The sequence below is a fragment of the Salvelinus sp. IW2-2015 genome, linkage group LG15 (assembly GCF_002910315.2).
Source record: "Salvelinus sp. IW2-2015 linkage group LG15, ASM291031v2, whole genome shotgun sequence".
Taxonomy (NCBI): Eukaryota; Metazoa; Chordata; class Actinopteri; order Salmoniformes; family Salmonidae; genus Salvelinus; species Salvelinus sp. IW2-2015.
The window spans coordinates 47,957,070-47,985,052 of NC_036855.1; the positions used below are offsets into that span (position 1 = coordinate 47,957,070).

Here is a 27,983-nt window from a genome sequence, read left to right on the forward strand (position 1 = left end):
GACTGCATTTCGGCGTCGTAACATACTTCAGGGGGCAAATGCTCACTTTCGATGGCCACTGACAGGCTGGAGAAATGTGCTCTTCATAGATTCATTCCGGTGTCAACTGTACCYGGCAGATGGCGTTGGATGGGCAAGCGGTTTGCTGACGTCAACGTTGTGAACAGAGTGCCCCATGGTCGCGGTGGGGTTATGGTATGGACAGGCATAAGCTACGGACAACAAACACAATTGCATTTTGTCAATGGCAATTTGAATGCACAGAGATACCACGACGAGATCCTGAGGCCCATTGTCGTGCTATTCATTTGCCGCCATCACCTCATGTTTCAGTATGAAAATGCACAGCCCCATGTCGTAAGGATCTGTACACAATTCCTGGAAGCTGAAAATGTCCCATTTCTTCAATGGCCTACATACCCACCAGACATGTCACTCATTGAGCATGTTTGGGATGATCTGGATTGATGTGTACAACAGCGTGTTCCAGTTCCCGCCAATATCCAGCAACTTCGCACAGCCACTGAAGAGGATTGGGACAACATTCCACAGGCCACAATCAACACCCTTATCAAAAACTGAGCTACTTACAAGTAAAGGCTGCATCATAAAGCAGCTGGTGAATTTGGCGTTTGCCAATGGCCTTCTTTTGGAATGACAGTCGTTTTAGTGAAGGTACGATGCTTTGTGCAAAAAGCTAATCTTCGATGCTTTGTGCAAAAAGCTAAGAATAGGGGTTTACTCTGAGGACATAGGCTCTTCCTGGATAGCGACCTCAAGTGTTCACCTGTACTGTTCTAGCTGGGTGTTCTCTCCCTCTCCCTGTTCCTATCCTGTCCTCTCTCCCTGCACCTGGCTGTTTCTATCTGTGATTTTTTCAAATGAATGACATGATTGGGGAAAAACGCCAGAGACGGTTGCTGGCTGCTGTCCCACGCCTCTTTCTTTCATTCCCCTGCCCTTTTCTCTTTTATGTACTGTATCTGTCTCTCAGGTTTCAATTTTCTTTCTACAGTCATCTTCTAAAGTGACACAAAAAAAGTTTTTACCTTTTGCATGATCTCTTCTTCTTCTCATACAAATAAAAAATTATATATCAATAAAAAACAAACATCCCCACACCTTCAGTCATAATCCAATCCAAATCATACCCCTACACAGGCTCAGGGGTCTGGGAGGGGATCATCTTTAGTCAGTATTCCATGCAATGTTTCAGCTGTTAATTCCTGAATAACCAAAAACCTTGCAGCTTCGACAGATGCACAATCGAGAGCATRCTGTCGGGCTGTATCACCGCCTGGTACGGCAACTGCTCCGCCCACAACCGTAAGGCTCTCCAGAGGGTAGTGAGGTCTGCACAACGCATCACTGGGGGCAAACTACCTGCCCTCCAGGACACCTACACACCCGATGTCACAGGAAGGCCATAAAGATCATCAAGGACAACAACCACCGAGCCACTGCCTGTTCACCCCGCTATCATCCAGAAGGCGAGGTCAGTACAGGTGCATCAAAGCAGGGACCGAGAGACTGAAAAACAGCTTCTATCTCAAGGCCATCAACTGTTAAACAGCCATCACTACATCGAGTGGCTGCTGCCAACATACTGACTCAACTCCAGCTCACTTTATAAATGGAAATTGATGGAAATTTATCAAAAATGTATCACTAGCCACTTTAAACAATGCCACTTAATATAATGTATATGTATATCCTGTACTCTATATCATCTACTGCACCTTGCCATCTTTATGTAATACATGTATCACTAGCCACTTTAAACTATGCACTTTTATGTTTACATACCCTACATTACTCATCTCATATGTATATACTGTACTCGATACCATCTACTGTATCTTGCCTATGCCGTTCTGTACCATCACTCATTCATATATCTTTATGTACATATTCTTTATCCCTTTACACTTGTGTGTATAAGGTAGTAGTTGTGGAATTGTTAGGTTAGATTACCCATTGGTTATTACTGCATTGTCGGAACTAGAAGCACAAGCATTTCGCTACACTCACATTAACATCTGCTAACCATGTGTAAGTGACAAATAAAATTTGATTTGATTTGAGCTGCAGATACAATTATGTCCAGCTTCTTGGACTTTTGCTCGTTCGGACAGTACAATGAATCACTTGCGCAATAAACTCCACAAAATCCACCTTCTTCACTATCAATGTATCTGTATCCTTCATCTGATGAATGACATTCTGAATCTCAATTGGCTTCTGGGCATCCACCGCCATATCTTCCTCAGCTCCACTCCCTCATTCAACAATTTCCTGTGCCTCCGTGTAGGAGACCTGCTGTACAGCCCGGATTTGTGCTACTTAAACTTAGCACAGACTGGAATAATATGTTCCGGGATTCTTCCGATGCCATTGAGGAGTACACCACATTAGTCACTGGCTTCATCAATAAGTGCATCGATGACGTCGTCCCCACAGTGACTGTACATACATACCCCAACCAGAAGCAATGGATTACAGGCAACAACCGCACTGAGCTAAAGGGTAGAGCTGCCGCTTTCAAGGAGCGGGACTCTAACTCGGAAGCTTATAAGAAATCCCTCTGACGATCCATCAAACAGGCAAAGCGTCAATACAGGACTATGATCGAATCGTACTACACCGGCTCTGATGCTCGTCGGATGTGGCAGGGCTTGCAAACCATTACAGACTACAAAGGGAAGCACAGCAGAGAGCTGCCGAGGGGAACAAGCCTACTAGATGAGCTGAACTACTTCTATGCTGGCTTCAATGCAAATAACACTGAAACATGCATGAGAGCACCAGCTGTTCCAGAAGACTGTGTGATCATGCTCTCCGCAGCCGATGTGAGTAAGACCTTTAAACAGGTCAACATTTACAAGGCCGGAGGGACAGACAGATTACTGCGAGCATGCGCTGACCAACTTGCAAGTGTCTTCACTGACATTTTTAACCTCTCCCTGTCCGAGTCTGTAATGCCAACATGTTTTAAGCAGACCACCATAGTGCCTGTGCCCAAGAACACTAAGGTAACCTGCCTAAATGACTACCGACCCGTAGCACTCACATCTGTAGCCATGAAGTGCTTTGAAAGACTGATCATAGCTCACATCAACACTGTTATCCCAGTAACTCTAGACCTATTGCAATTTGCATACCGCCCCAACAGATCCACAGATGACGCAATCTCTATTGCACTCCCTTCTGCCCTTTCCCACCTGGACAAAAGGAACACCTATGTGAGAATGCTATTCATTGACTACAGCTCAGCGTTCAACACCACAGTGCCCTCAAAGCTCACCAATAAGCTAAGGACCCTGGGACTAAACACCTCCCTCTGCAACTGGATCCTGAACTTCCAGTCGGGCCGCCCCCAGGTGGTAAGGGTAGGTAACAACACATCCGTCACGCCATGGAAGCTCCATCATTACACACTGTAGTTCCACCAATCTGTCTTACAGCCTCTGCATACGATACATCATGACTAATTCTATATCTCTGATTCTCTCAACCATCTCTCAGCACCTGGCATCCACCAAATGCTGCACTATGCCCCCCCCCACACATTTACAACACTTAACCTTCAAATTGCTCCCACATTCACAGTAATCATGTCCCCCTCCACACTTGGCACATCTTTTCCTTCCTTTCCGTTGAACAGCTACATGTCCCTGTCTCTGACATTGAAACTAAGGAATCCTATCTGTACTTTTCCAGGCAAAACTTTCTCAGATCTAAGTAGCACTGATAGGCTTTCACTTCTTTGACCCTCTTTCCTACTGATCAACATTTAGGCCTCAATCCCTCTTCTTCCCTTCACATTTTCTTTAATATCATCCATGGACATAGGTATAGGGACGCCAGTGATGACTCCCCACAATCTAGCATAAGCACTAGGGACATGGCTTTTGATCTTCCTGTAAAGGGGTGCGTAACTGGTGGCAGGGAAGTCAGACGCAGGAGAGCAGAACTAGGTAGTAGCCGGAGCAGTTTAATCCAAAAACCAATGGCATAAAAATACAACAGAATATGGGTACAAAAACCCTGACGCGCACCAGTAACAGGTGCACAAGCACTTACAACAAACAATTCCACACAAAGACATGGGGGGAACAGAGGGTTAAATACACAACAAATAATGAGGGAAATGGAAACCAGGTGTGTAGGAAAACAAGACAAAACACATGGAAGACGAAAAGTGGATCGACGATGGCTAGAAGACCGGTGACGCCGACCGCCGAACGCCGCCCGGACAAGGAGAGGAAACGACTTCGGTGGAAGTCGTGACACTTCCTCCCATTAAGCTTTTCCATTTTCAGAATATTTTCTTGCTGAGCCTGGCTACCACAAAATATTAACAACCTACCATTTCCAATGAAACAAAATAATTCACCTACCTCTTTCTCTACAGCATTAGTTAGTTGGATAGGGTGTAAATGAGGCCCTGTTGTCTCATCAAACACCATCATCACTTTCCACTCCAACACATTATTACTCTTGCTTCCTACCTTGGCCCTCTTTATGCTTTCTGCTTTCTTTACTAGAAGCTCCACTGCTTTCTGTATCATGATCTCTCTTCTTCCTATGTCTTTCCACTACCGACAATTCCGGTCCTTGACCCTTATCCTCCCGCTCCATATCATCAGAACTGACACCCATATTGTTCACATTCCAGCACAGCTGTTGCTTCACCAACTTTTTCATCCATTTACTCCATTTCATCCATTTACTCCATTTCATCCCCACTACTCACCGCCATTTCCGGCTCTCCCCTCTACCTTTGACGTTGACCGTCTCCACACTCCTCCCTACTAACTCAACAAGCCAAGTTGGTCGGGTCTCTCCCCCCTTCCACCATCTCCCTCGAAGGCGTGTTTTCCCTTTGTGTGATCTCAACTGTGAAGATGCAGAGCATGGATTGTAACAATTGCATAAAATGTACCATACAGCAACGTGATGATGCAAGCAGTGTGCAGTGGTGTTACTCCCCAACCTTGCTGAGTGCTTATGGTTAATGTGAATGAGGCTTCAGGGCATAGGGCATAACAAGGAATCCTTTCGATGAATGCTCTGTCCTCACAGGCCCCTGAGTCTGTCTAGGGATGTGATTTGAACTGACTGAAGGAGTGGGATGGTTTTGGATTGATATATATATTTTTTATGATTGAATACTTCAAAATGGAGATTGCCTCAATGACACTGCCCATGCCGCTATAATGGCATAGATATTAGTGCCGTGTTCAAAACAACAGTGAACTCTGAGAAAGAGGTCAAAACATGATGTCAGTGATCTTCAGGTCAGAGCTCTAGAAAGAGGCCTGAGTTTCCGATTTGGAACTCTGAGTTGGATGACTGTCAAATAAATMTTTCCCAGTCAGAGATCGTTTTTACTGAGTTCCCAGTTGTTTTGAACACACTGAAGTCTGAGATTTCTGAGTTCCGAGCTCCCAGTTGTTTTGAACTTGGCAAAATAAGACTATTTAAAAAAAWATATATATWTTTTATTATAACATTTCAAATTACAATATAATAACAAAAAAACAGGACATCACTACATGTATATTTTCTCTGAAGAAACGTAAAATAACATWAAAAATGTTTTAAAAAATCACAAGAATTTACTTTCTAAAGTTAAAGTACCTCAAAATAAAATAAAGGCCACGGGTTTCAGTTGTACAAATCTATGACAGAGTTGTAAGAATACAGTATTTTTTGTTGTTGTTATTGACAAATTCTAGAGATTTTATAAAATATTGGATTTCAAGTAAAAATGTATTGCATTTCGGGACAAAATTTTCGGCAAAAGATGAGTCCTCTGTCTAGCTCTATGAGAGCTGCGTCACTCCCTAAGCAGGAAGTGGGATATTGGGAGAGCCGGAAGAGAGCTCGCCAAAAGGAATATTCCATCACACCCCGAGGACTGTCAAGAGGTGCATTCATTTCACATCTGAAATATATTTTTGACAGCAGGGAATTTTCAAAGTAAGTAATTGAGATAAACATATAAGTATCTCTAACTACTACGCGCTCGAGCTCTTTGCAGGATGGAATGCAGGATGAATTTAAAAAAAAAACTGTTCGAGATTGAACCTAGTGCCTGTGGCTAAATCATTTTCGAGACAAGGCAGAGCTAGCTAACTGGAACAGGAAGTACTATTACTATTTTATATTTAGTAGCTAGAATCTAGTTACGCTTGTTCTTCATTTGTGTCATTTTCTAATGGAAATATCTCGTTCCCTGTACCGTCTTTTTTGATTCCACTGTTCAACCACTGCAAATTCAAATATGTCGCAAGGTTTGGTAAAGATCGACAATCAAGCAAATGCTAATAATGTAGCTACTTTACAAGCTATGTCCATGTTATTTGTTTGTAATCTCTCACATGTGCCTTTGACAAGGCAGCACATTTGAATGGCTGCTGCATTGTCCCTGTACAGTGGTCCTGTCCAGCTACAGAACGCGGAAATACTAGTTAACTACATTGTGAATATACAGTTGCCCGATTTRTTTTCTTTTCTTTCTTTCTTCTTTCTTCTAACTAACCAATTGTCTTGCATTTGTATCATGAACGTAGCTTTTCGAACTGAACGCCCAATTTACAGTCATGGCCAAAAGTTTTGAGAATGACATAAATATTAATTTCCACCCAGTTTGCTGCTTCAGTGTCTTTAGATATTTTTGTCAGATGTTACTATGGAATACTGAAGTATAATTACAAGCATTTAATAAGTGTCCAAGGCTTTTATTGACAATTACATGAAGTCAATATTTGCAGTGTTGATCCTTATTTTCAAGACCTCTGCAATCCGCCATGGCATGCTGTCAATTAACTTCTGGGCCACATCCTGACTGATGGCAGCCCATTCTTGCATAATCAATGCTTGGAGTTTGTCAGAATTTGTGGGGTTTTGTATGTCCACCTGCCTCTTGAGGATTGACCACTAGTTCTCAATGAGATTAAGGTCTGGGGAGTTTCCTGGCCATGGACACAAAATATCGATGTTTTGTTCCCCGAGCCACTTAATTATCACTTTTGCCTTATGGCAAGGTGCTCCATCATGCTGGAAAAGGCATTGTTTGTCACCAAACTGTTCCTGGATGGTTGGGAGAAGTTGCTCTCAGAGGATGTGTTGGTACCATTCTTTATTCATGGCTGTGTTCTTAGGCAAAATTGTGAGTGAGCCCACATGAATGGTCTCAGGATGCTTTGCTGTTGTCATGACACAGGGCTGATGGTAGCGCTCACCTTGTCTTCTCCGGACAAGCTTTTTTTCCGGATGCCCCAAACAATCGGAAAGGGGATTCATCAGAGAAAATGACTTTACCCCAGTCCTCAGCAGTCCAATCCCTGTACCTTTTGCAGAATATCAGTCTGTCCCTGATGTTTTTCCTGGAGGGAAGTGGCTTCTTTGCTGCCCTGTACTGGTGGTGCCCTGATCCCGCAGCTGAATCAACTTTAGGAGACGGTCCTGGTGCTTGCTGGACTTTCTTGGGCGCCCTGAAGCCTTCTTCACAACAATTGAACCGCTCTCCTTGAAGTTCTTGATGATCACAGATGCCAGTCTTGTGCTGAGTTAGGTCTTAGTTAAAAGTGGCCCTTCTCGCTGAGACTTGGGTGCTGGATATTGGCCAAAGGCAACCTCAAAAAAGCCCCATCCCAGCATTTGAAAAACATCTTACTGGTTGATTATTATTAGGTTTTTCAATTGTCTGCTGATGTTTTCTGACATTCAGATGTGTTTCAGGTCCTATCAAATTCATAGGAAGATTAGAATATTGGTATACCAACACAATGTTAGAAACTAACAGTTCACAGGAAAGTTGGGGCGATCATTTCCGGCTGTCACATTATCGGACATAAGTTGCTAAGTGTGTGTATGTTTGAGCGTGCGAGCCAGTATAACCAGTGTATTCTCCCCAGATGTGGAAGGCAGCAGCAGGTCAGTCAGTCACCGTGGCAGTGGATGACGGAGGTGACGACTGGGAGACAGACCCAGACTTTGAGGTAAATCAACCATGGTAATGAAGTCCGGTTTCAGTCCAGAGCAACGGATGTTTTTCACCTGTTTCTGCCATTTCATTTTTATTAACACCTCACCATCTCCTCTCTCCTGTGCCCACTAAATCTCTTTCTTTGACTCTTCCTCTCCATATTCCTCCGCCTCCACTCTTTCCCCATTATACTTTACTATTTCCCTCCCTCTTTCCTCTCCTTCCCACTGACCCCTTGCTCCTTGTTTCCGTGCTAACAGAATGACGTTTCGGAGAAGGAGCAGCGGTGGGGGGCCAAGACAGTGGAAGGCTCCGGTCACCAGGAACACATTAAGTGAGTACTACTGCTGCGTTTATCATCCTTATCATCAACAACAGTTTTCATAATCAGCATCAGTACCATTTCAAACATGATCATTTCAACTTCATTGTAATCATGATCTTCACATTGTCTACCTGTCGATGATTATACATCTTTGGTCATTTCATTATTAAGTTAACTTAAAAAAAAGCTTATTTTTGTTTTAGGATGTCAGTGAACCACAGTGGAGCCCACAGTCATTCTTACCCCATTATTTCTCTCCTACCCCCCCATCTTTTCCCTCCTACCCCCTCTTCAGTATCCACAAGCTGCGTGAGAACGTGTCGTCGGAGCACAGTGACCTTAGGCAGAAGGAGCAGGCCGCCATGCCCAAAGCCTCGGACGGCTATGGGGGCAAGTTTGGGGTGCAGCAGGACCGCATGGACAAGGTGAATGGTGACCATAGTAATAGAATTACTAGAACGGAGAATGCCCCTCAGACCACAGCAATTTGATTKTATTTTTATTTTGGTGACCACATCTGTAGAAAAGCTTCTTATCCAATGATTCAAAGCCCAGAACCAACAGCTGATCACTATTACAACAGTCTCCAGTGGGAGCGCGGGAACATTATTTTGGAACGGAATTAATTTAACCTGATTGGCATAACATTGGCAATTGCATTTTGTCTTCTACTGATATGTTAACCTTTACACACAAACACACACACAGAAATGTTGCCGTGCGTTGACTATGATTTGTGGCAAAAGCAGCTGAGCTAATCATTGCTGTTTGAGTCTTGTTATCCACAATGCTCTAGCCCTCTCTAACTATCTCTCGCTCTGTTTGTGTGCACTGTTTTACTGTTTGTGTGTGCATGTATGTGTGTGTGTAACATGTGAACAGGGGGTGACTGTGAGCAGGCAGGGAACCGTTTGACCCCCCCCCCCTCTCTCTCACTCTGCCTGCACACTGGTCAGTGTGTTGTGAATGTTATGACCCATCACTGTTTACCCTACTCTGTCTGTGTGTGACTCAGCTGTCAACACCTGATCAAACCACTGCATACCCAGCAGTCAGCCTCACACTGTTTGCATTTGTTCACCCCTCTCTCCCTCTGTCCATCTCTCTGTCTCTCTTTCTCTCAAGTCTGCGGTGGGCCATGAGTACCAGAGTAAGCTGTCCAAGCACTGCTCTCAGACAGACACATCCAAAGGCTTCGGGGGGAAGTTTGGAGTGCAGGGCGACCGCGTCGACAAGGTACGCTCATCACGGTCACATTGGGCTCTCATGGTCAGGTCACATGGTCAGGAAAACTCCTAACCCTACTCATGACCACACAGCAATTTTAGGTCCGAATGCTAACTTAACAATAATAGAATTTGAGTTAATGCCCATTGAGATGAGAATACTTGAATAGCATGAAAAGATACTGGATGATGGTGCTGATAAATGCTGCATTCTCCTTTGACTGGTTACTTTGTTAACTTCAACATGGAGATCTCTCCCTTTTCAGTCCGCCGTCGGGTTTGACTATGCCGGGAAGACTGAGAAACACGCGTCGCAGAAAGGTGATTTTACACGTTCTGTTAAAACGGACAAACAACACAAGTTGGAACAGTTCAATGTTTTGTAACTCTGGGTAGAAGTTGCACAATTAGCTCTGATCTAAGATCAGCTCACGATCCTTAGTCCCCACAAGTCCTAACTGTATCCATCAGGGGGTAAAAGGCCAAACTGACCTGAGCATTCTGAATACAACCTAGTTGTTTAGACACTTCACGTAGTTCAGAACTCTCTGCTCTGTAAACCATCTGGATGTAATAGAATCAAGGGTCTGGCCCAGCCAGACCTTTATGGTATAAGGATGGGTGGCATCCGATGCTGTGTGAGTGAGTATGCTCTTGGCTCTCAGTGCTCCCCACTCCAGCTGCACTCCTGTGATTCCATGCTGTGACCACTATTGTTCCTCACCCCACTTTAGTTGATAGCGCTATGTGCTCAATTCCAAATGAACCCCTAGCTCCTACTGCCTAAGGCACTTGATCTAAAATGACTACATACGTGTAAGCAAGATGACAACAGCTCCACCTTGCCCTCTGATAGGCTACCCATATTGCTCACACCTATTCTATTAAACACTCTGATTCTGAATTTTACACCAGACCTACTGTAGTGCCTAGATGGTATGGGCTAGGGGTTGATTTTGGTTTGAGCATTCATCACTGCAGCCACCACTCCCTGCTTCTTTCTTGACCTTTGACCACTCCCCCTGCTTTGATGTGCAGACTACTCCACAGGGTTTGGGGGGAAATATGGGGTGCAGGCAGACCGCGTGGACAAGACGGCAATGGGCTTTGAATACCAGGGCAAAACGGAGAAACACGACTCCCAGAAAGGTTTGTTTAGCGAGTAATACACACACCATTTGTGCATGGACACACCCACACATAACTTTTGCCGTTTTGTGCACGAATGTAAGTTCCAGAAAGGTTTGTGTAGCATAAAATTAGTGCACACACATACTGAGGGCAAAGCAGGGAAATACAGTCTGTCCTGGTGTCTTGCACACATATCCACACACACACACACTGTTTATAAAGCCAAAACCTGCTACAGAGGATGTATCATTGCCTTGCTGTACCCCCCCCTACCCACGCAAACACCCGCCCACGCTCTGTGTGTTTGTGTCAAGGCCAGGCACGTTGATGACGGAGCTTCTTTTTTTTTACTCCTTTGCTACATTATTTTACAGCAGTGGTCAGCAACCCTGGGTCTGGAGAGCTACAGGATCGTTCCAACAATTCAGTGTGTTTTTGATGTCACCTCATTTTAACATTGTCATAAAGAACACATGTTAAACTTAATAACAAATACGTTTTCCCATCTATATTAAGTGTCAAATAAAGTAACAGGGTTGACCGCAACAGGGTTGACCGCAACAGGGTTGACCGCAACAGGGTTGACCGCAACAGGGTTGACGCTTGTTATGTGCAACGGGGAGGGGCAATTGAATGCAGGTTTCACCAACATAAATTAAATTGTTAAAAGATTTCTGGCCTGTCTGTGTAACAGGGTTGATGTGACTATTGGATGTTTAGTGTTTCGTTAAAAAAATTAATAGTTTCACCATATTAAAACGAGAGTTCTGTTCATGTAATGGCGTTAACCTTAAAATGAGGGACAGGCGTACAGTACCAGTCAAAAGTTTGGACACACCTACTCATTCCAGGGTTTTTCTTATTTTTTCTTATTTTCTACATTGTAGAATAATACATCAAAATTATGAAATAACACATATGGAATCATGTAGTAACCAAGAAACTATTAAGCAAATCAAAATATAATTTGAGATTATTAAAAGTAGCCACTGTTTGCCTTGATGACAGCTTTGCACACTCTTGGCATTCTCTCAACCAGCTTCATGAGGAATGCTTCTCCAACATTCTTGAAGGAGTTCTCACATGCTGAGCACTTGATGGCTGCTTTTCCTTCACTCTGCGGTCCAACTCATCCCAAACCATCTCAATTGGGTTGAGGTCGGGTGATTGTGGAGGCCACGTCATCTGATGCAGCACTCCATCACTCTCCTTCTTGGTCAAATAGCCCTTACACAGCCTAGATGTGTGTTTTGGGTCATTGTCCTGTTGAAAAACAAATGATAGTCCCACTAAGCGCAAACCCTCTTGGCATTTTCTCAAACCAGATGGGATGGTGTATCGCTGCAGAATGCTTTGTAGCCATCATGGTTAATTGTGCCTTGAATTCTAAATAAATCACAGACAGTGTCACCAGCAAAGCATCTCCACACCATCACACCTCCATGCTTCACGGTGGGAATCACACATGCGGAGGTCATCCGTTCACCTACTCTGCATCTTACAAAGACACGGCGGTTGGAACCAAAAATCTTACATTTGGACTCATCTTCCAAAGGACCAAAAACAAATCTAAATATATAACACCATTTTTTTGATTAGTACATGATTCCATATGTGTTATTTCATAGTTTTGATGTCTTCACAATTATTCTACAATGTAGAAAATAAGGAAAAGCCCTGGAATGATTAGGTGTGTCCAAACTTTTGACTGGTACTATACATTAATGACTAATCACATGAAATAAATAATCTTCAGAAATGACTTTGTCAAAGCAACAAAATGACGAGGACTTTACATTGATGGTGAAACTTTGGTACATTTTTATTTTATTTTAAGTGGGTTTAAATCTTCCTAGAAGTGACAGGGTTGACGGTGGGACATATCAAAAGGCTGAATTTGGCGCTTTTAGCAAGCCTTATTCATGTAAAAAAAAAAAAATGTAATTGAAGCCTTTATTAATATAAAATATTATTTCATTGTCCATGTGGTCTATTTTAAAGGGTGCTTCATTTAATATAACAGGCTTTTAAAATTCAATATTTGTGCACAATTTCTACTTAAAAGGCACTTTATTTTGTGTAAAAACCTGACAGGATGTGCAGGCTTTAGTTTCCAGCCCAGTTCTGACACAACTAATTCGGCTTAAGGTTTTGATGATATGTTGTTTAGTGCTGGGCTGGAACAAATACCTGCACATCCTGTAGTTCTCCACAACCAGGGTTGAAGCCCACTGGTTTACAGTGTTGCAGTGTTCTTGCTAAATATTAGGCTGCCAAATTCATGGCTTTGTTGTGCTTTAGCTTGATCAGCTGCTGTGCAGTTCCAGCTAAACATGGTTTTTAGACTGTATGTCAGTGACTAACACTTGCCTGTGTATATAGGATATAGAATGGGTATCCAGATGATAACCTTGACTGAACTCTGAATTGTCTGCCTTGGGGGAAGCCCAACTATTTCCCCCCCCCCCCCCCCTATGATTAACTATATCTGCTATTTTCACAAACATTTTCCCGGGTATCACCAGATTACACCAAAGGTTTTGGCGGGAAGTTCGGAGTGGAGACGGACAAGGTGGACAAGAGCGCCATGGGCTTTGAGTACCAGGGCAAAACAGAGAAGCACGAGTCTCAGAAAGGTGTGTCCCCCTTTGTCGCCCATATACTAGGCTTGGGCGGTATCCAGATTATCACACCTTGTGCCATATCAGGATATTGAGTAATACCAGCAATGAACACAAGGAGCACTGTTTTCAAACCCCACTGATACTCTGTAATCCGAAAGGTTAGAAATGCTAACAAGTACATGTAAAATCCCATAGAGAATGCTAACTAAATGCTAACAAGCACATTGTGAACTTTGACCTAAACTATACAAGTAACAAAAAAATGCTACTCACAGTTTGCTGCACCCACAAAACAAATATTAGACAGCAAGGCTCTTGATCCAGGAGGTTATTCTCTGCTGTTACCAAGTGACTGCTTGATTTTGGAGGAAGTTAGCCAGATAGCTAAATTATCACATTCAATGCACAACTGCAGAGCATTTAGCACATTTTAGACAGTTAACTTAATAGTTATAAAAATGTCTAGCTGGCAAACATTTAGTTATGAATTCCAATCTGTAATTAAATCACCTGAAGCATGCTGCACAACAGTGAGTGACTCACAAGGCTCTGATCTTGTTGTTCTGTGCTTGTAAACAAACAGCACGTGACTTCAGGACTACCGGTAAGCTTCATAATGACAAATGATGTGACAGATGAAATGAAGAATGTGATCAATCAAATGTATTTATAAAGCCCTTTTTACATCAGCCGATGTCACAAAGGGATCTTTGTCTCCTAGCATATTGCACAAGTTGACCGCGGGTATTAAAGTAGCTACAAATGTTCATATTTATTAAAACTCAAATAGATTCAATGATATTGAAAAACCATCCTGTGGCTCTTTCCAAATACCCCGGTACACGGTATGTATGGTGTACCTCCCGAAGCCTTAAGCACACACACATACACACGTTTCCCCCCCTATTGTGCCTGTGTAACAAGTGGGTTGAGGCAAGACAGTGTGGGGTCGAAGATATCTGACAAGTATGTACTACACCCCCTTCAGCTCTGATCAGACTTGTTTCTGCCCCAAATACCCAAATATCCTACTAGCTAAATAGTTCTGCTTGTAGGATCTTGTTTTCAAGGCCTGGAAACATGTTGCCTTATCATTAGCTTTTCCTCCCTGATTACGCAATCCCAGGCTGAGGGTATCAGCTGGTATCAGAGGGAGGGAAAGGTGACCTTCCATTGTTACCCATACTGCACCAAGGCAGTGTTTACAGCTCAGGTGTTGGTAACACAATGGTTGAGATGGTGGCTCTGACATGTGTCCCAGAGGGCGTACACAGTAGCCATTTTGTAGTGTAGATTTGTATCAAATATGTTATCCGGTATTTTACTGTATGCCAATCAGCCATTGGAATTGTCCAATTTGGGCCTACCTACTTTGCACTTTAGTATCCATGCTAATATTCTCTGTGCCCTTCATAGATTACGTGAAGGGCTTTGGTGGCAAGTTTGGTGTGCAGACGGACAGACAGGACAAGTCAGCCGTGGGATGGGACCACCAGGAGAAACTGCAGCTCCACGAGTCGCAGAAAGGTACCGGTGTTTGACCTGTGTTTACATGCATTTCATTCCACCTAGCCTTAGTAGCAGGAAAATGCACACAGGAATTGTGTACACATCCTAACTCACCTAACACTCACTTTTTACTATGGTGGTCATTTTGTGGTTTTACTATTGAGTCAATGAGGTTAAAGTACTTCCTTTGTCTGGTGGCATGGCATCTGCCACAGGCTTATATTAGAGGAAGTGAGAACAGATAGAGCTAGACATAAGGAGGACTGATCAGTCTAGAGCTCAGGCTGGATTTACTGGATGTGCATAGCACCTTGGTTCTTTTGGTTTAAGTTGTTGACAAAGTTTTTCATTTGCTGTGTGTATTATGTACTGTAATTCTGTATGTTTCTATTCTGTATGTGTGTGCTTTTATATACTGTATGTAGTAATGCAGCATCGCTATGTGTGTGCGCATACGTCTTTGTGTGTGTTTGGCCTGAGTGCGGATGGACCCGTGTGTGTGTGTGTGTGTGTGTATATATATATAACACACACACACAGTTGAAGTCGGAAGTTTACGTACATCTTACCCAAATACATTTAAACTCAGTTTTTCACAATTCCTGACATTTAATCCTGGTAACAATTACCTGTCTTTGGTCAGTTAGGATCACCACTTTATTTTAAGAATGTGAAATGTCAGAATAAAAGTAGAGAGAATGATTTATTTCAGCTTTTATTTCTTTGATCACATTCCCAGTGGGTCAGAAGTTTACATACGCTCAATTAGTATTTGATAGCATTGCCTTTTAAATTGTTTAACGTGGGTCAAATGTTTCTGGTAGCCTTCCACAAGCTTCCCACAATATGTTGGGTGAATTTTGGCCCATTCCTCCTGACAGAGCTGGTGTAACTGAGTCAGGTTTGTAGGCCTCCTTGCTTGCACACACTTTTTCAGTTCTGCCCACACATTTCCTATAGGATTGAGGTCCGGGCTTTGTGATGGCCACTCCAATACCTTGACTTTGTTGTCCTTAAGCCATTTTGCCACAGCTTTGGAAGTATGCTTGGGGTTATTGTCCATTTGGAAGACCCATTTGCAACCAAGCTTTAACTTCCTGTCTGATGTCTTGAAATGTTGCTTCAATATATCCACATAATTTTCCTTTCCTCATGAAGCCATCTATTTTGTGAGGTGCCCCAGTCCCTCCTGCAGCAAAGCACCCCCACAACATGATGCTGCCACCCCTGTGCTTCACGGTTGGGATGGTGTTCTTCAGCTTGCAAGCCCCTCCCTTTTTCCTCCAAACATATCGATGGTCATTATGGCCAAATAGTTCTATTTTTGTTTTATCAGACCAGAGGACATTTCTCCAAAAAGTATGATCTTTGTCCCCATGTGCAGTTGCAAACCGTAGTCTGGCTTTTCTATGGTGGTTTTGGAGCTGTGGCTTCTTCCCTGCATGAGCGGCCTTTCAGGTTATGTCAATATAGGACTCGTTTTACTGTGGATATAGATACTTTTGTACCTGTTTCCTCCAGCATCTTCACAAGGTCCTTTGCTGCTGTTCTGGGATTGATAAGCACTTTTCACACCAAAGTACGTTCATCTCTATGAGACAGAACGCGTCTCCTTCCTGAGCGGTATGACGGCTGCGTGTTCCCATGGTGTTTATACTTGCGTACTATTGTTTGTACAGATGAACGTGGTACCTTCAGGCGTTTGGAAATTGCTCCCAAGGATGAACCAGACTTGTGGAGGGCTACAAATATTTTTCTGAGGTCTTGGCTGATTTTCTTTTGATTTTCCCATGATGTCAAGCAAAGAGGCACTGAGTTTGAAGGTAGGCCTTGAAATACATCCATAGGTACACCTCCAATTGACCCACATTATGTCAATTAGCCTATCAGAAGCTTCTAGAGCCATGACATAATTTTCTGGAATATTCCAAGTTGTTTAAAGGCACAGTCAACTTAGTGTATGTAAACTTCTGACCCACTGGAATTGTGATGCAGTGAAATAATCTGTCTGTAAACAATTTTTGGGAAAATGACTTGTGTCGTGCACCAAGTAGATGTCCTAACCGACTTGCCAAAACTATAGTTTGTTAACAAGAAATTTGTGGAGTGGTTGAAAAACGAGTTTTAATGACTCCAACCTAAGTGTATGTAATCTTCCGACTTCAACTATATGTGTATGTGTGTGTATTTTTTATTTTATTTCACCTTTATTTAACTAGGTAGGCCATTTACAACTGTGACCTGGCCAAGATGACGCAAAGCAGTGCGACACAAACAACAACACAGAGTTACACATGGAATAAACAAACGTACAGTTAATAACACCATAGAAAAAGTCTATATGCAAATGACGTGAGGAGGTAAGGCAATAAATAGGCCATAGTAGCGAAGTAATTACAACTTAGCAAATTAACACTGGAGTGAAAGATGAGGAGATGATGATGTGCAAGTAGAAATACTGGTGTGCAAAAAAAGTAAATTAAAAACAATATGGGGATGAGGTAGTTAGATTGGATGGGCTATTTACAGATAGGCTGTGTACAGCTGCAGTGATCGGTAAGCTGCTCAGATAGCTGATGCTTAAAGTTAGTGAGGGAGATATAAGTCTCCAACTTCAGCGATTTTTGCAATTCGTTCCAGTCATTGGCAGCAGAGAACTGGAAGGAAATGCGGCCAAAGAGGTTGGCTTTGGGGATGACCAGTGAGATATACCTGCTGGAGCGCGTGCTACGTGTGGGTGTTGTTATGGTGACCAGTGAGCTGAGATAAGGTGGAGCTTTACCTAGCAAAGTCTTATAGATGACCTTGAGCCAGTGGGTCTGGCGACGAATATGTAGCGAGGGCCAGCCGACGAGAGCATATAGGTCGCAGTGGTGGGTGGTATATGGGGCTTTGGTGACAAAACGGATGGCACTGTGATAGACTGCATCCAATTTGCTGAGTAGAGTGTTGGATGCTATTTTGTAAATTACATCGGCGAAGTCGAGGATTGGTAGGATAGGCAGTTTTATGAGGGTATGTTTGGCAGAATGAGTGAAGGAGGCTTTGTTGCAAAATAGGAAGCCGACTAGATTTAATTTTGGATTGGAGATGTTTAATATGAGTCTGGAAGGAGAGTTTACAGTCTAACCAGACACTTAGAATATGTGGATAACTACAAATACCTAAGTCAGAACCGTCCAGAGTAGTGATGCTGATCGGGCGGGCGGGTGTGGGCAGCGATCGGTTGAAAAGCATGCATTTAGTTTTACCTGCGTTTTAAGAGCAGTTGGAGGCCACGGAAGGATTGTTGTATGGCATTGAAGCTCATTTGGAGGTTTGTTAAGTGTCCAAAGAAGGGCCATATGTATACAGAATGGTGTCGTCTGCGTAGAGGTGGATCAGGGAGTCACCCGCAGCAAGAGCGACATCATTGATATATACAGAGGAAAGAGTCGGCCCGAGAATTTAACCCTGTGGTACCCCCATAGAGACTGCCAGAGGTCCGAACAACAGGCCCTCCGATTTGACACACTGAACTCTATCTGAGAAGTAGTTGGTGAACCAGGCGAGGCAGTCATTTGAGAAGCCAAGGCTGTTGAGTCTGCCGATAAGAATACGGTGATTGACAGAGTCGAAAACCTTGGCCAGGTCGATGAAGACGGCTGCACAGTACTGTCTTTTATCGATGGCGGTTATGATATCGTTTAGTGCCTTGAGCGTGGCTGAGGTGCACCCGTGACCAGCTCGGAAACAGGATTGCACAGCGGAGAAGGTGCGGTGGGATTCGAAATGGTCAGTGATCTGTTTGTTAACTTGGCTTTCGAAGACTTTAGAAAGGCAGAGCAGGATGGATATAGGTCTGTAACAGTTTGTGTCTGGAGTGTCATCCCCTTTGAAGAGGGGGATGACCGCGGCAGCTTTCCAATCTTTAGGGATCTCGGACGATACGAAAGAGAGGTTGAACAGACTGGTAATTGGGGTTGCAACAATGGCGGTGGATAATTTTAGAAGGAGAGGGTCCAGATTGTCTAGCCCAGCTGATTTGTACGGGTCCAGGTTTTGTAGCTCTTTCAGAACATCATCTATTTGGATTTGGGTGAAGGAGAAGCTGGGGAGGCTTGGGCAAGTAGCTGCGGGGGGTGCGGAGCTGTTGGCCGGGGTTGGGGTTGCCGGGAGGAAAGCATGGCCAGCCGTTAGAGAAGTGCTTATTGAAATTCTCGATTATCGTGGATTTATCAGTGGTGACAGTGTTTCCTAGCCTCAGTGCAGTGGGCAGCTGGGAGGAGGTGCTCTTATTCTCCATGGACTTTAGTGTCCCAAAACTTTTTGGAGTTAGAACTACAGGATGCAAATTTCTGTTTGAAAACGCTAGCCTTTGCTTTCCTAACTGACTGTGTGTATTGGTTCCTGACTTCCCTGAAAAGTTGCATATCGCGGGGACTATTTGATGCTAGTGCAGTCCGCCACAGGATGTTTTTGTGCTGGTCGAGGGCAGTCAGGTCTGGAGTGAACCAAGGGATATATCTGTTTATTAGTTCGACATTTTTTGAAAGGGGCAAGATGGGGGTCTATCTAACAGGCAGCAACAGTGAGATACTTATTTCTGGAGAAATGATTTTTTTAAATTGAAAGCTCGAACTGTTTGGGCATAGACCTGGAAAGTATGACAGAACTTTGCAGGCTATCTCTTCAGTAGATTGAAACTCCTTCTTTGGCAGTTCTATCATGATGGAAAATGTTGTATTTGGGGATGGAAATTCCTTAGCCAGGATTCAGACACGGCAAGGACATCAGGGTTGGTGGAGTGTGCTAGAGCAATGAGTAAAACAAACTTAGGGAGGAGGCTTCTGATGTTAACATGCATGAAACCAAGGCTTTTACGGTTACAGAAGTCAACAAATGAGAGCGCATGGCCTGAGTTGACCTCCACCACCTGAGGAACAGAGTAGGATGAGGGTACGGCTAAAGGCTATCAAAACTGGTCGTCTAGTGCGTTCGGGACAGAGAATAAAAGGAGCAGATTTCTGTGCGTGGTAGGATAGATTTGGGGCATAACGTCAAGACTGGTATGGTAGGGTGCGGGTACAGTGGAGGTAAACCTAGGCATTGAGTGACGATAAGAGAGGTTGCATCTCTGGACGCACTAGTTATGCTGGGTGAGGTCACCGCATGTGTGGGAGGTGGGATAAAAGAGGTCTCTGAGGCATGTGGAGTGGGACTAGGGGCTCCGCAGTGAACTAAAACAATGATAACTACCCTAAACAACAGTATATTGACAGAGTCATAAAGCGAGGCATAAAGCAATCACAGGTGTTGATTGGGAGAGCTAGCTAAGACAACGGGTAAGACAACAACAGCTAATCAGCTAAGACGGCAACAACAGGTAAAATGGCGATGAATGGGCAGAGGGTCAGTTAACTACACACAGGGCCTGAGTTCGAGGCTGCGGCRGACAGATAAACAAAATGGAGTACCGTGATTAATGAACAGTCCAGCAGGCATCAGCTATGTAGCCAAGTGATCATAGGGTCCAGTGAACAGCAATAGATTAAACAGGGAAGCCGCTAGGTAGTCGTTACTACGCTAGCAAGCGGGAGATACAGCGTTTAAAAAATAAATTAGCAGGCCGGGACTAGTAGAAGCGTCTGCTCCGACGTCCGGCAAAGGCCCGGTTGAGGGCACAGTGGATGGAATTACGTCGGCAGAACAGTCGTGATGGAACGGCGGGGCTCAGTGTTGAGAAAAGGTTCAGGCCAGTTGGCGAAAGAGGTATTGTAGCTGGAGTAATTTCGTTTGCTAGCCGGGAGATGGGACAAGGGCGTTAGCCACTATAGCCACTCGGTAGCAGCTAGCTAGCAGCGATGATCCAATTCAAATGTCCTGAGCTTACGGCAAGAATCCGGTGGTGTAGTGGATTCTAGTCGTGTTAGTGAAGAGTCCGGGAGGCATCAGCTGTGTAGCCGAGTGATAATAGGGTCCACTGAGCAGGCCGGGAGATTGGCCTCTCTCAAGGCTAGCTTCGGGGCTGGGCCACTCGGTGGCAGCTAGCTAGCTGCGATGATCTGGAGTAATGGTCCAGGGCTTACGGCAGGAATCCGGTGTTGTCGTGAAGAAAAACAGTCCGATATGCTCAGGGTTGATAACGCGCTGAGCAGACTGGCAGGCTGGCAAGTATTATCCAGGCTAAAAGCGGCTGATGTCTGTGCTAAAGGTAAAGGCCGCTAGTAGTGGCTAACAATGACTAAATAGCTACTTGCTAATTAGCTGGCTAGCTCCTGATGGCTAGCTTCTGATGGAGGTTCTGGCTATAAGGTCTAAAAATAGCAGATCCGTATCACATTGGGTGAGGCGGGTTGCCGGAAGGTATATTTTTATTTAAAAAATAGAAAAAGAGATTGATATATACATACAAAAAAGACGAAAAATACAACATTTAAACAGGAGAACGACAAACATCTGCACTGCTACGCCATCTTGGATCTGCTGTGTGTATGTATGTATGTATGTATGTATGTATGTATGTATATGTGTGTGTGTATATATATGTATCTGTGTGTGTATATATTGTGTATGTGTGTGTATATATATGTGTGTGTGTATATATATATATATGTTTGTCTATTGTTTCAGACTATAAGCGTGGGTTTGGAGGGCAGTATGGGGTAGAGGTGGAGAAGCAAGACCAATGTGCCCTGGGTTATGAGCACAAGGAGAGGCTGGCCAAGCACGAGTCTCAGCAAGGCACAGAACACACCATCCCTCGTTTTCTTTCCAAAGTTTATTCTCCTCCCTTTTGCCCTAGCACTGTTTTGGAATGTCTAAAGCGCCTTTGCCCTTTACCCATCCTAGTCCCCCTTCAACACATCACCCCTACTGTACAAACCTACCCCCAGGGCCGGACGATATTGACAAAATAGAAATTAATCACCAATTGCAATAATATACAGTACCAGTTTGGACCTACTCGTTCCAGGGTTTTTCTTAATTTTTACTTTTTTTCTACATTGTAGAATAATAGCGAAGACATCAAAACTATGAAATGACACACATGGAATCATGTAGTAACCAAAAAACTGTTAAACAAATCAAAATCTATTTTATATTTGAGATTATTCAAAGTAGCCACCCTTTGCCTTGACAGCTTTGCGCACTCTTGGCATTCTCTCAACCAGCGTCATGAGGTAGTCACCTGGAATGCATTTCAATTAACAGGTGTTCCTTGTTAAAAGTTCATTTGTGGATTTTTCCCCCCTTAATGCTTTTGAGCCAAACAGTTGTGTTGTGACAAGGTAGGGGTGATATACAGAAGATGGCCCTATTTGGTAAAAGACCAAGTCCATATTATGGCAAGAATAGCTCAAATAAGCAAAGAGAAACGACAGTCCATCATTACTTTGAGACATGAAGGTCAGTCAATGCACAACATTTCAAGAACTTTGAAAGTTTCTTCAAGTGCAGTCGCAAAAACCATCAAGCGCTTTGAAACTGACTCTCATGAGGACCGCCACAGGAAAGGAAGACCCAGAGTTACCACTGCTGCAGAGGATAAGTTCATTAGAGTTACCGATCTCCAAAATGGCAGCCCAAATAAATGCGTCACAGAGTTCAAGTAACAGACACATCTCAACATCAACTGTTCAGAGGAGACTGTGTGAATCAGGCCTTCATGGTCGTATTGCTGCAAAGAAACCACTACTAAAGGACACCAATAATAAGAAGAGACTTGCTTGTGCCAAGAAACACGAGCAAAGGGCATTATACCGGGGGAAATCTTTCCTTTGTTCTGATGAGTCCAAATTTGAGATTTTTGGTTCCAACCGTCGTGTCTTTGTGAGACGCAGCGTAGGTGAACGGATGATCTCCATATGTGGTTCCCACCGTGAAGCATGGAGGAGGTGTGGGGGTGCTTTGCTGGTGACAGTGTCTGTGATTTATTTAGAATTCAAGGCATTCTGCAGCGATATGCCATCCCATCTGGTTTGTGCTTAGTGGGACTATTATTTGTTTTTCAGCAGGACAATGACCCAACACACATCCAAGCTGTGCAAGGGCCATTTGACCAAGAAAGAGAGCGATGGAGTGCTGCATCAGATAACCTGGCCTCAACCCAACCACAATCGCCCGACCTCAACCCAATTGAGATGGTTTGGGATGAGTTGGACTGTGAAGGAAGGAAAATCAGCCAACAAGTGCTCAGCGTATGTTGGAACTCCTTCACTAGCATTTCGCTACACACGTGGTTAGCAGATGTTATTGCGAGTATGTGACCAATAACATTTGATTTAGATTTGAAGTCTGTTGGAAAGCATTCCTCATGAAGTTGGTTGAGAGAATGCGAAGTGTGAAAAGCTGTTTGTTTTATTTCATAGTTTTGACGTCTTCACTATTATTCTACAATGTAGAAAATTGTAAAAATAAAGAAAAACCCTTAAATGATTGTCAACTTTTTTCACTGGTACTGTACATAGACTGACAGACATACATATACACGTACATAGTTAAACACACACTACTTTACCTAAAGTATGAGGACACCTTGTCGAATATCAATTTTCCAAAATCATGGGCATTAATATGGAGTTGGTCCCCCCATTTGCTGCTATAACAGCCTCTACACTTCTGGGAAGGCTTTCCACAATATGTTGGAACATTGCTGCTGGGATTTGCTTCCGTTTTGCCACGAGAGCATTAGTTAGGTCGGGCACTAATGTTGGGTGATTAGGCCTAGTTTGCAGTCGGCATTCCAATTCATTCCAAAAGTGTTCAATGGGGTTGAGGTCCGGGCTCTATGCAGGCCAGTCAAGTTCTTCCACACCGATCTCGTCAAACCATTTCTAAATGGACCTCATTTTGTGCACAGCGGCATTGCCACGGACCTTCCCCAAATTGTTGCCGCAAAGTTGAAGCACGGAATTGTCTATTTGTATGCTGTACCGTAAGATTTCCCTTCACTGGAACTAAGGGGCCTAGCCCGAACCATGAAAAACAGCCCCAGACCATTGTTCCTCCCCCACCAAACGTTACAGTTGGAACTATGCATTGGGGCATGTAGTGTTTTCCTGCCATCCGCCAAACCCAGATTCATCTGTCAGACTGTCAGATGGTGAAGCGTGATTCATCACTCCAGAGAACGTGTTTCCACTGATCCAAAATCCAATGACGGCGAGCTTTACACCACGCCAGCCGAAGGTTGGCATTGCGCATGGTGATTTTAGGCTTGTGTGGGCTGCTCGGCCATGAAAACCCATTTCATGAAGCTCCAGATGAACAGTTCTTATGCTGACGTTGCTTCCAGAGGCAGTTTGGAACTCTGAAATTTGACGAACTGACTTGTTGGGAAGGTGGCATCCTATGACTGTGCCACAGGCCATTCTGTGGACAATATTTGTCTATGGAGATTGCACGACTGTGTGCTTGATTTTATACAGTTGTCAGCAATGAGTGTGGCTGAAATAGCTGAATCAACTAATTTGAAGGGGTGTCCACATACTTTTGTATATCTATAAAATAGAACATAAACGTGTAGGATCCTAGGATATAATTAGTATTATAAATGCATATAAATACATTCCTTTTTGACATTCCTATTGTATGGTAACATAACCCCTATTCAGAAATATTAACATAAACCCAAGTAGGCAACAATGGCTACAGATTTTGGCAGAGGAGAGAGGTAGTGTGAACTGATAGTGTAGTATTTTGGCAAAATACTATCAGCGCACTGTTTCGCGATACCAACAAATACACAATGTATCGCCCAGCCCTACCCTTCCTCCATTCTAAGCTTTTTTTTATTTTATTTGATCCTCTGTTCACAGGTCTGCATGCCATGCGCTTCATTCCTTTTTTACTTCATCCCTTTCTTAAATTTAAGCGATGGTTCCCTAAAAAAAAAAAACACTTTACAGGTGAACTATCACTTGAATCTGTGAATTAAAGGCATACTAACTATTTATTCTCTGCTGTTTACAGACTACTCCCATGGGTTTGGAGGGAAGTTTGGCATCCAGAAGGACAGAATGGATAAGGTACGTTGTCTCTATACCTAATATCTGAAGACTGGGGATTTCTCATCTATTGTGTGTAGTTACTCTCCTCCCTCTCGTTTGAATGGCAGAGTGCAGGTAACTTTGAGGATGTGGAGAAACCAAAACCTGCCTACCAGAGGACCAAGCCTGTGGAAACTGGTAAGTAACCACCAAAGCAGCGTGTGTGTGTGTGATATGTTTGTCAAGATCATTGCAGAATATGAACTTGAACCACTTGTTTGATTATGATCTGCCCTCCCTGTGTCATCCCTCCCTAGCCGGCAGCAGCACGGGCAGCATCAAGGCCCGCTTCGAGAACATCGCCAAGCAGAATGAGGAGGAGGACAAGAAGCGGGCGGAGGAGGAGAGAACCCGCCGCCAGGCCAAGGAGAAGCAGGAGCAAGAGGAGGCGCGGCGCAAGATAGAGGAGACAGCCAAGGCTAAGCCTGCCTCCCTGGCTTCTGAGACCATCCCTACCATTAGCCCTACCCCTTCTGCCCAGCAAGCCTCACCTTCGTGTGCACCTGCAGCCGCCGACCCAGTTTACCAGGTGAATGACAACCGGTTCCACCAATCACTGCACTCCCACAAATGCCTGTTTGCCTAACATGCCAACATGCGCATCACTTTTTTGCTAGTAGTTAGTTTGCTGAGTACAATATGGATGAGTACATCCTTCAAAAATTGATGACTCAGTCTTTCTTGCAGTTAAGTGACATTGGCGTGAACAAGGATGGTCTGATTTATTCCAATGCTGCAGTCCTCTTCTCGCTTTTACTTTGTGACTTTGACTTTCCTTCCTTCCTTACCATGCTTTCTGTGATATTTTCATAGAGGAAGAAAAATAAGGTAAAGTACCAAAAAGTCATAGTTAAGGAGGAATTTGAATTGGCTCAGGGGTTAGGAGCTGTTATCTGACTGTGTGTCTCCCTCTGCTGGCTGTGTCAGGACGTTGGTGTGTACGAGGATCCTGCAGCAGAGGAGAATGGGGAAGAGCTGTACGAGGCGGAGCCCACCTCCCGGCCCTCTGCCGAGCAGACGTACGAGGAGCCTCCCGCTCAGGAGGAGGCACTCTACCAGGTTCCTGACGAGACAGGAGGTGAGAGTGAACGAGAGGGGAGGAGTAGGACATGCCATATGCTGAGTCACTGTGAACTCCATTTCTAACTTGGCTCTTTCTCGTAAAAAAGCCTAATGATGAGCTTCTACCTTACTGTTTTCACCTGTCAAGTCTTTCCAATCAGTGCAAATTAAGGGGAGATGATGAGAAAAGGACATCATTTTAAGCGATTGAGCCATTGGGAGAATCTTGATCGGATTCGCTCAGTTCCTTGCGTCCTCTCCTCGATTACCTTTGACCTGAGGGGAAGAGAGGAAACGTGGAAACAAATGCATGAAATGACTCAGGCAAATTACATTTACAGAGGAGGAGTCCCAAAATATGTGTAAGGTAGTAAAAACAGGAGCGCTAGTGCCAGACATTTTATTGACAAAACGATTACTAGAGTATTTTTTTATGGTGTGCATGCGTTCATCCTACGTGAAAACAACAGCTGATTCAAAGAGGGTGTGGTGGATTACAACACTTTTCCCGATAGGATTCACTTAAGTATCCTCGGCTGGAAAAGGCTATCAAGGAGAGGCGCATACTCCTCTGTTCAACTATTAATGAATTGACACTCCTACATATGGCGACCACTTATCGGTTTCCGGGTCACGAGGGAGAGGAGGAGTCAAGGAGAGGACCGAATTTTTCTCAATTGACAATCTCCCCTTGTGTTTTGTCTTTTCCCTGCAGACTCCCAGACATATGAGTACGGTGAGGACTTGGGGTTAACCGCAGTGGCCCTGTATGACTACCAAGCAGGTGAGTGGAGGCAAGCCCTCTATTGTCTATACTTTGATCATCACATCTATCAAAGCCCTAGTTTTTTTTAATCAATATTTCATAATTACCCCAATAATACAATGAAGTGGACACATTCATGATATACACAAACCCTTTTGACATTCTTTATAATATGAGGGCAATGGAATGTAATGTTGACTGATATGGAATGTTTGCCTTCCAGCTGGTGATGACGAGATCTCTTTCGATCCTGATGACATCATCACTAACATTGAGATGATTGACGAGGGCTGGTGGAGGGGTGTGTGCCGGGGTGCCTACGGCCTCTTCCCAGCCAATTACGTTGAGGTTCGGCAATGAGGCCGCCCATTACACCAAACAGGCTCTCTCCCCATCCCTCCATCTCTTCTGATTCCTCTCTTTTTCTCGCGCTCTGTCATTCTGTTGATCACGGTGCTTCTTTCAAGTGTGCTCGACATTCTCAGGTCTTTCAGCTGTCCCTGTCTTTCTTCCTTTCTCTCGCTCCTCTCCTTGGGAGGAGGCTTCAGCCTGATAAAGGACTCAGAATAAAAGAAGATTCACGGACAAACACTCACCCTGCTACGCAATCGAGAGAGATAGAGTGAGCGGGTGAGCCCTGCTATGACAGAAAGGCCTTTCATGGTAAAGCAAGTCATCAGAAAAACACTACTCCCATTATAATGGCTCGTTATATTCTTGGTTTTCTATAAGATGCCAGGCACTCTTGCTGCTTTGCCCCACTTGCACCATTTAGTTGATTTACTTAAAATTGAAATGTTCCCTCTTTGACATGTATTCAATCTTCCACGGTATCGATTGAGACCTGGCTGCTACAGTATCACTCGCAGTATAGATATTAACATCACCAAAGACGGAGATCACAGAGGTGACGTAGAAATTAACCCCATGCTTTATGTGCACATAGTGACGTTGTGGTCCTCTTTTTAAGAAGGCTTAAAGTAACTTTTAGACCAAGTTTGAAACTAGTATGAAGACAAAACACTGGAATTGTATTATGTTTTGATAAAAAAAATGCCACTTCGAGAAGTGGTTTGACGTTGATTGGTGTGCTAGCACTTTGGTTCAGTTTGGTAATAGTACAGACCAGTAGTGAGTTGATTGGTGTGTAGCTGGTTCGGAGAGAACTCTGAGCTGCGGTGATTTCTTTCTCTTTTGGAACACTCTTGTTTGCTTTAGTCAGCGGAGATCAGATAACACTAAGAAACCGACTAGGGATGTTTTTGAGGATGTGTTATTGACAACAGTAAGTTTGCTTAGGCTTACCCACATTT

At 43.9% G+C, this 27,983-nt stretch overlaps 1 protein-coding gene across 5 annotated transcripts; it reads left to right on the plus strand.

The window, feature by feature from the left end:
• The first annotated feature begins 5,861 nt into the window (after nt 1-5,861).
• On the plus strand, nt 5,862-27,752 carry LOC111973963 (src substrate protein p85). 5 transcript variants are annotated; one of them, XM_024001436.2, is made up of 16 exons: nt 5,862-5,985; nt 7,926-8,009; nt 8,257-8,330; nt 8,617-8,746; nt 9,447-9,557; nt 9,814-9,868; nt 10,586-10,696; nt 13,204-13,314; nt 14,719-14,829; nt 21,424-21,534; nt 24,766-24,821; nt 24,911-24,980; nt 25,100-25,371; nt 25,770-25,920; nt 26,620-26,688; nt 26,894-27,752. In XM_024001436.2, the coding sequence occupies exons 2-16, from the start codon at nt 7,926-7,928 to the stop codon at nt 27,028-27,030; spliced, it is 1,653 nt and encodes a 550-aa protein (XP_023857204.1). In that variant the 5' UTR covers nt 5,862-5,985; the 3' UTR covers nt 27,031-27,752. The 5 variants fall into 5 exon arrangements, with proteins under 5 accessions (XP_023857204.1, XP_070303280.1, XP_070303281.1 ...); XM_070447179.1 differs by lacking the exon at nt 21,424-21,534; XM_070447180.1 differs by lacking the exon at nt 13,204-13,314.
• Nucleotides 27,753-27,983: the final 231 nt, after the last annotated feature.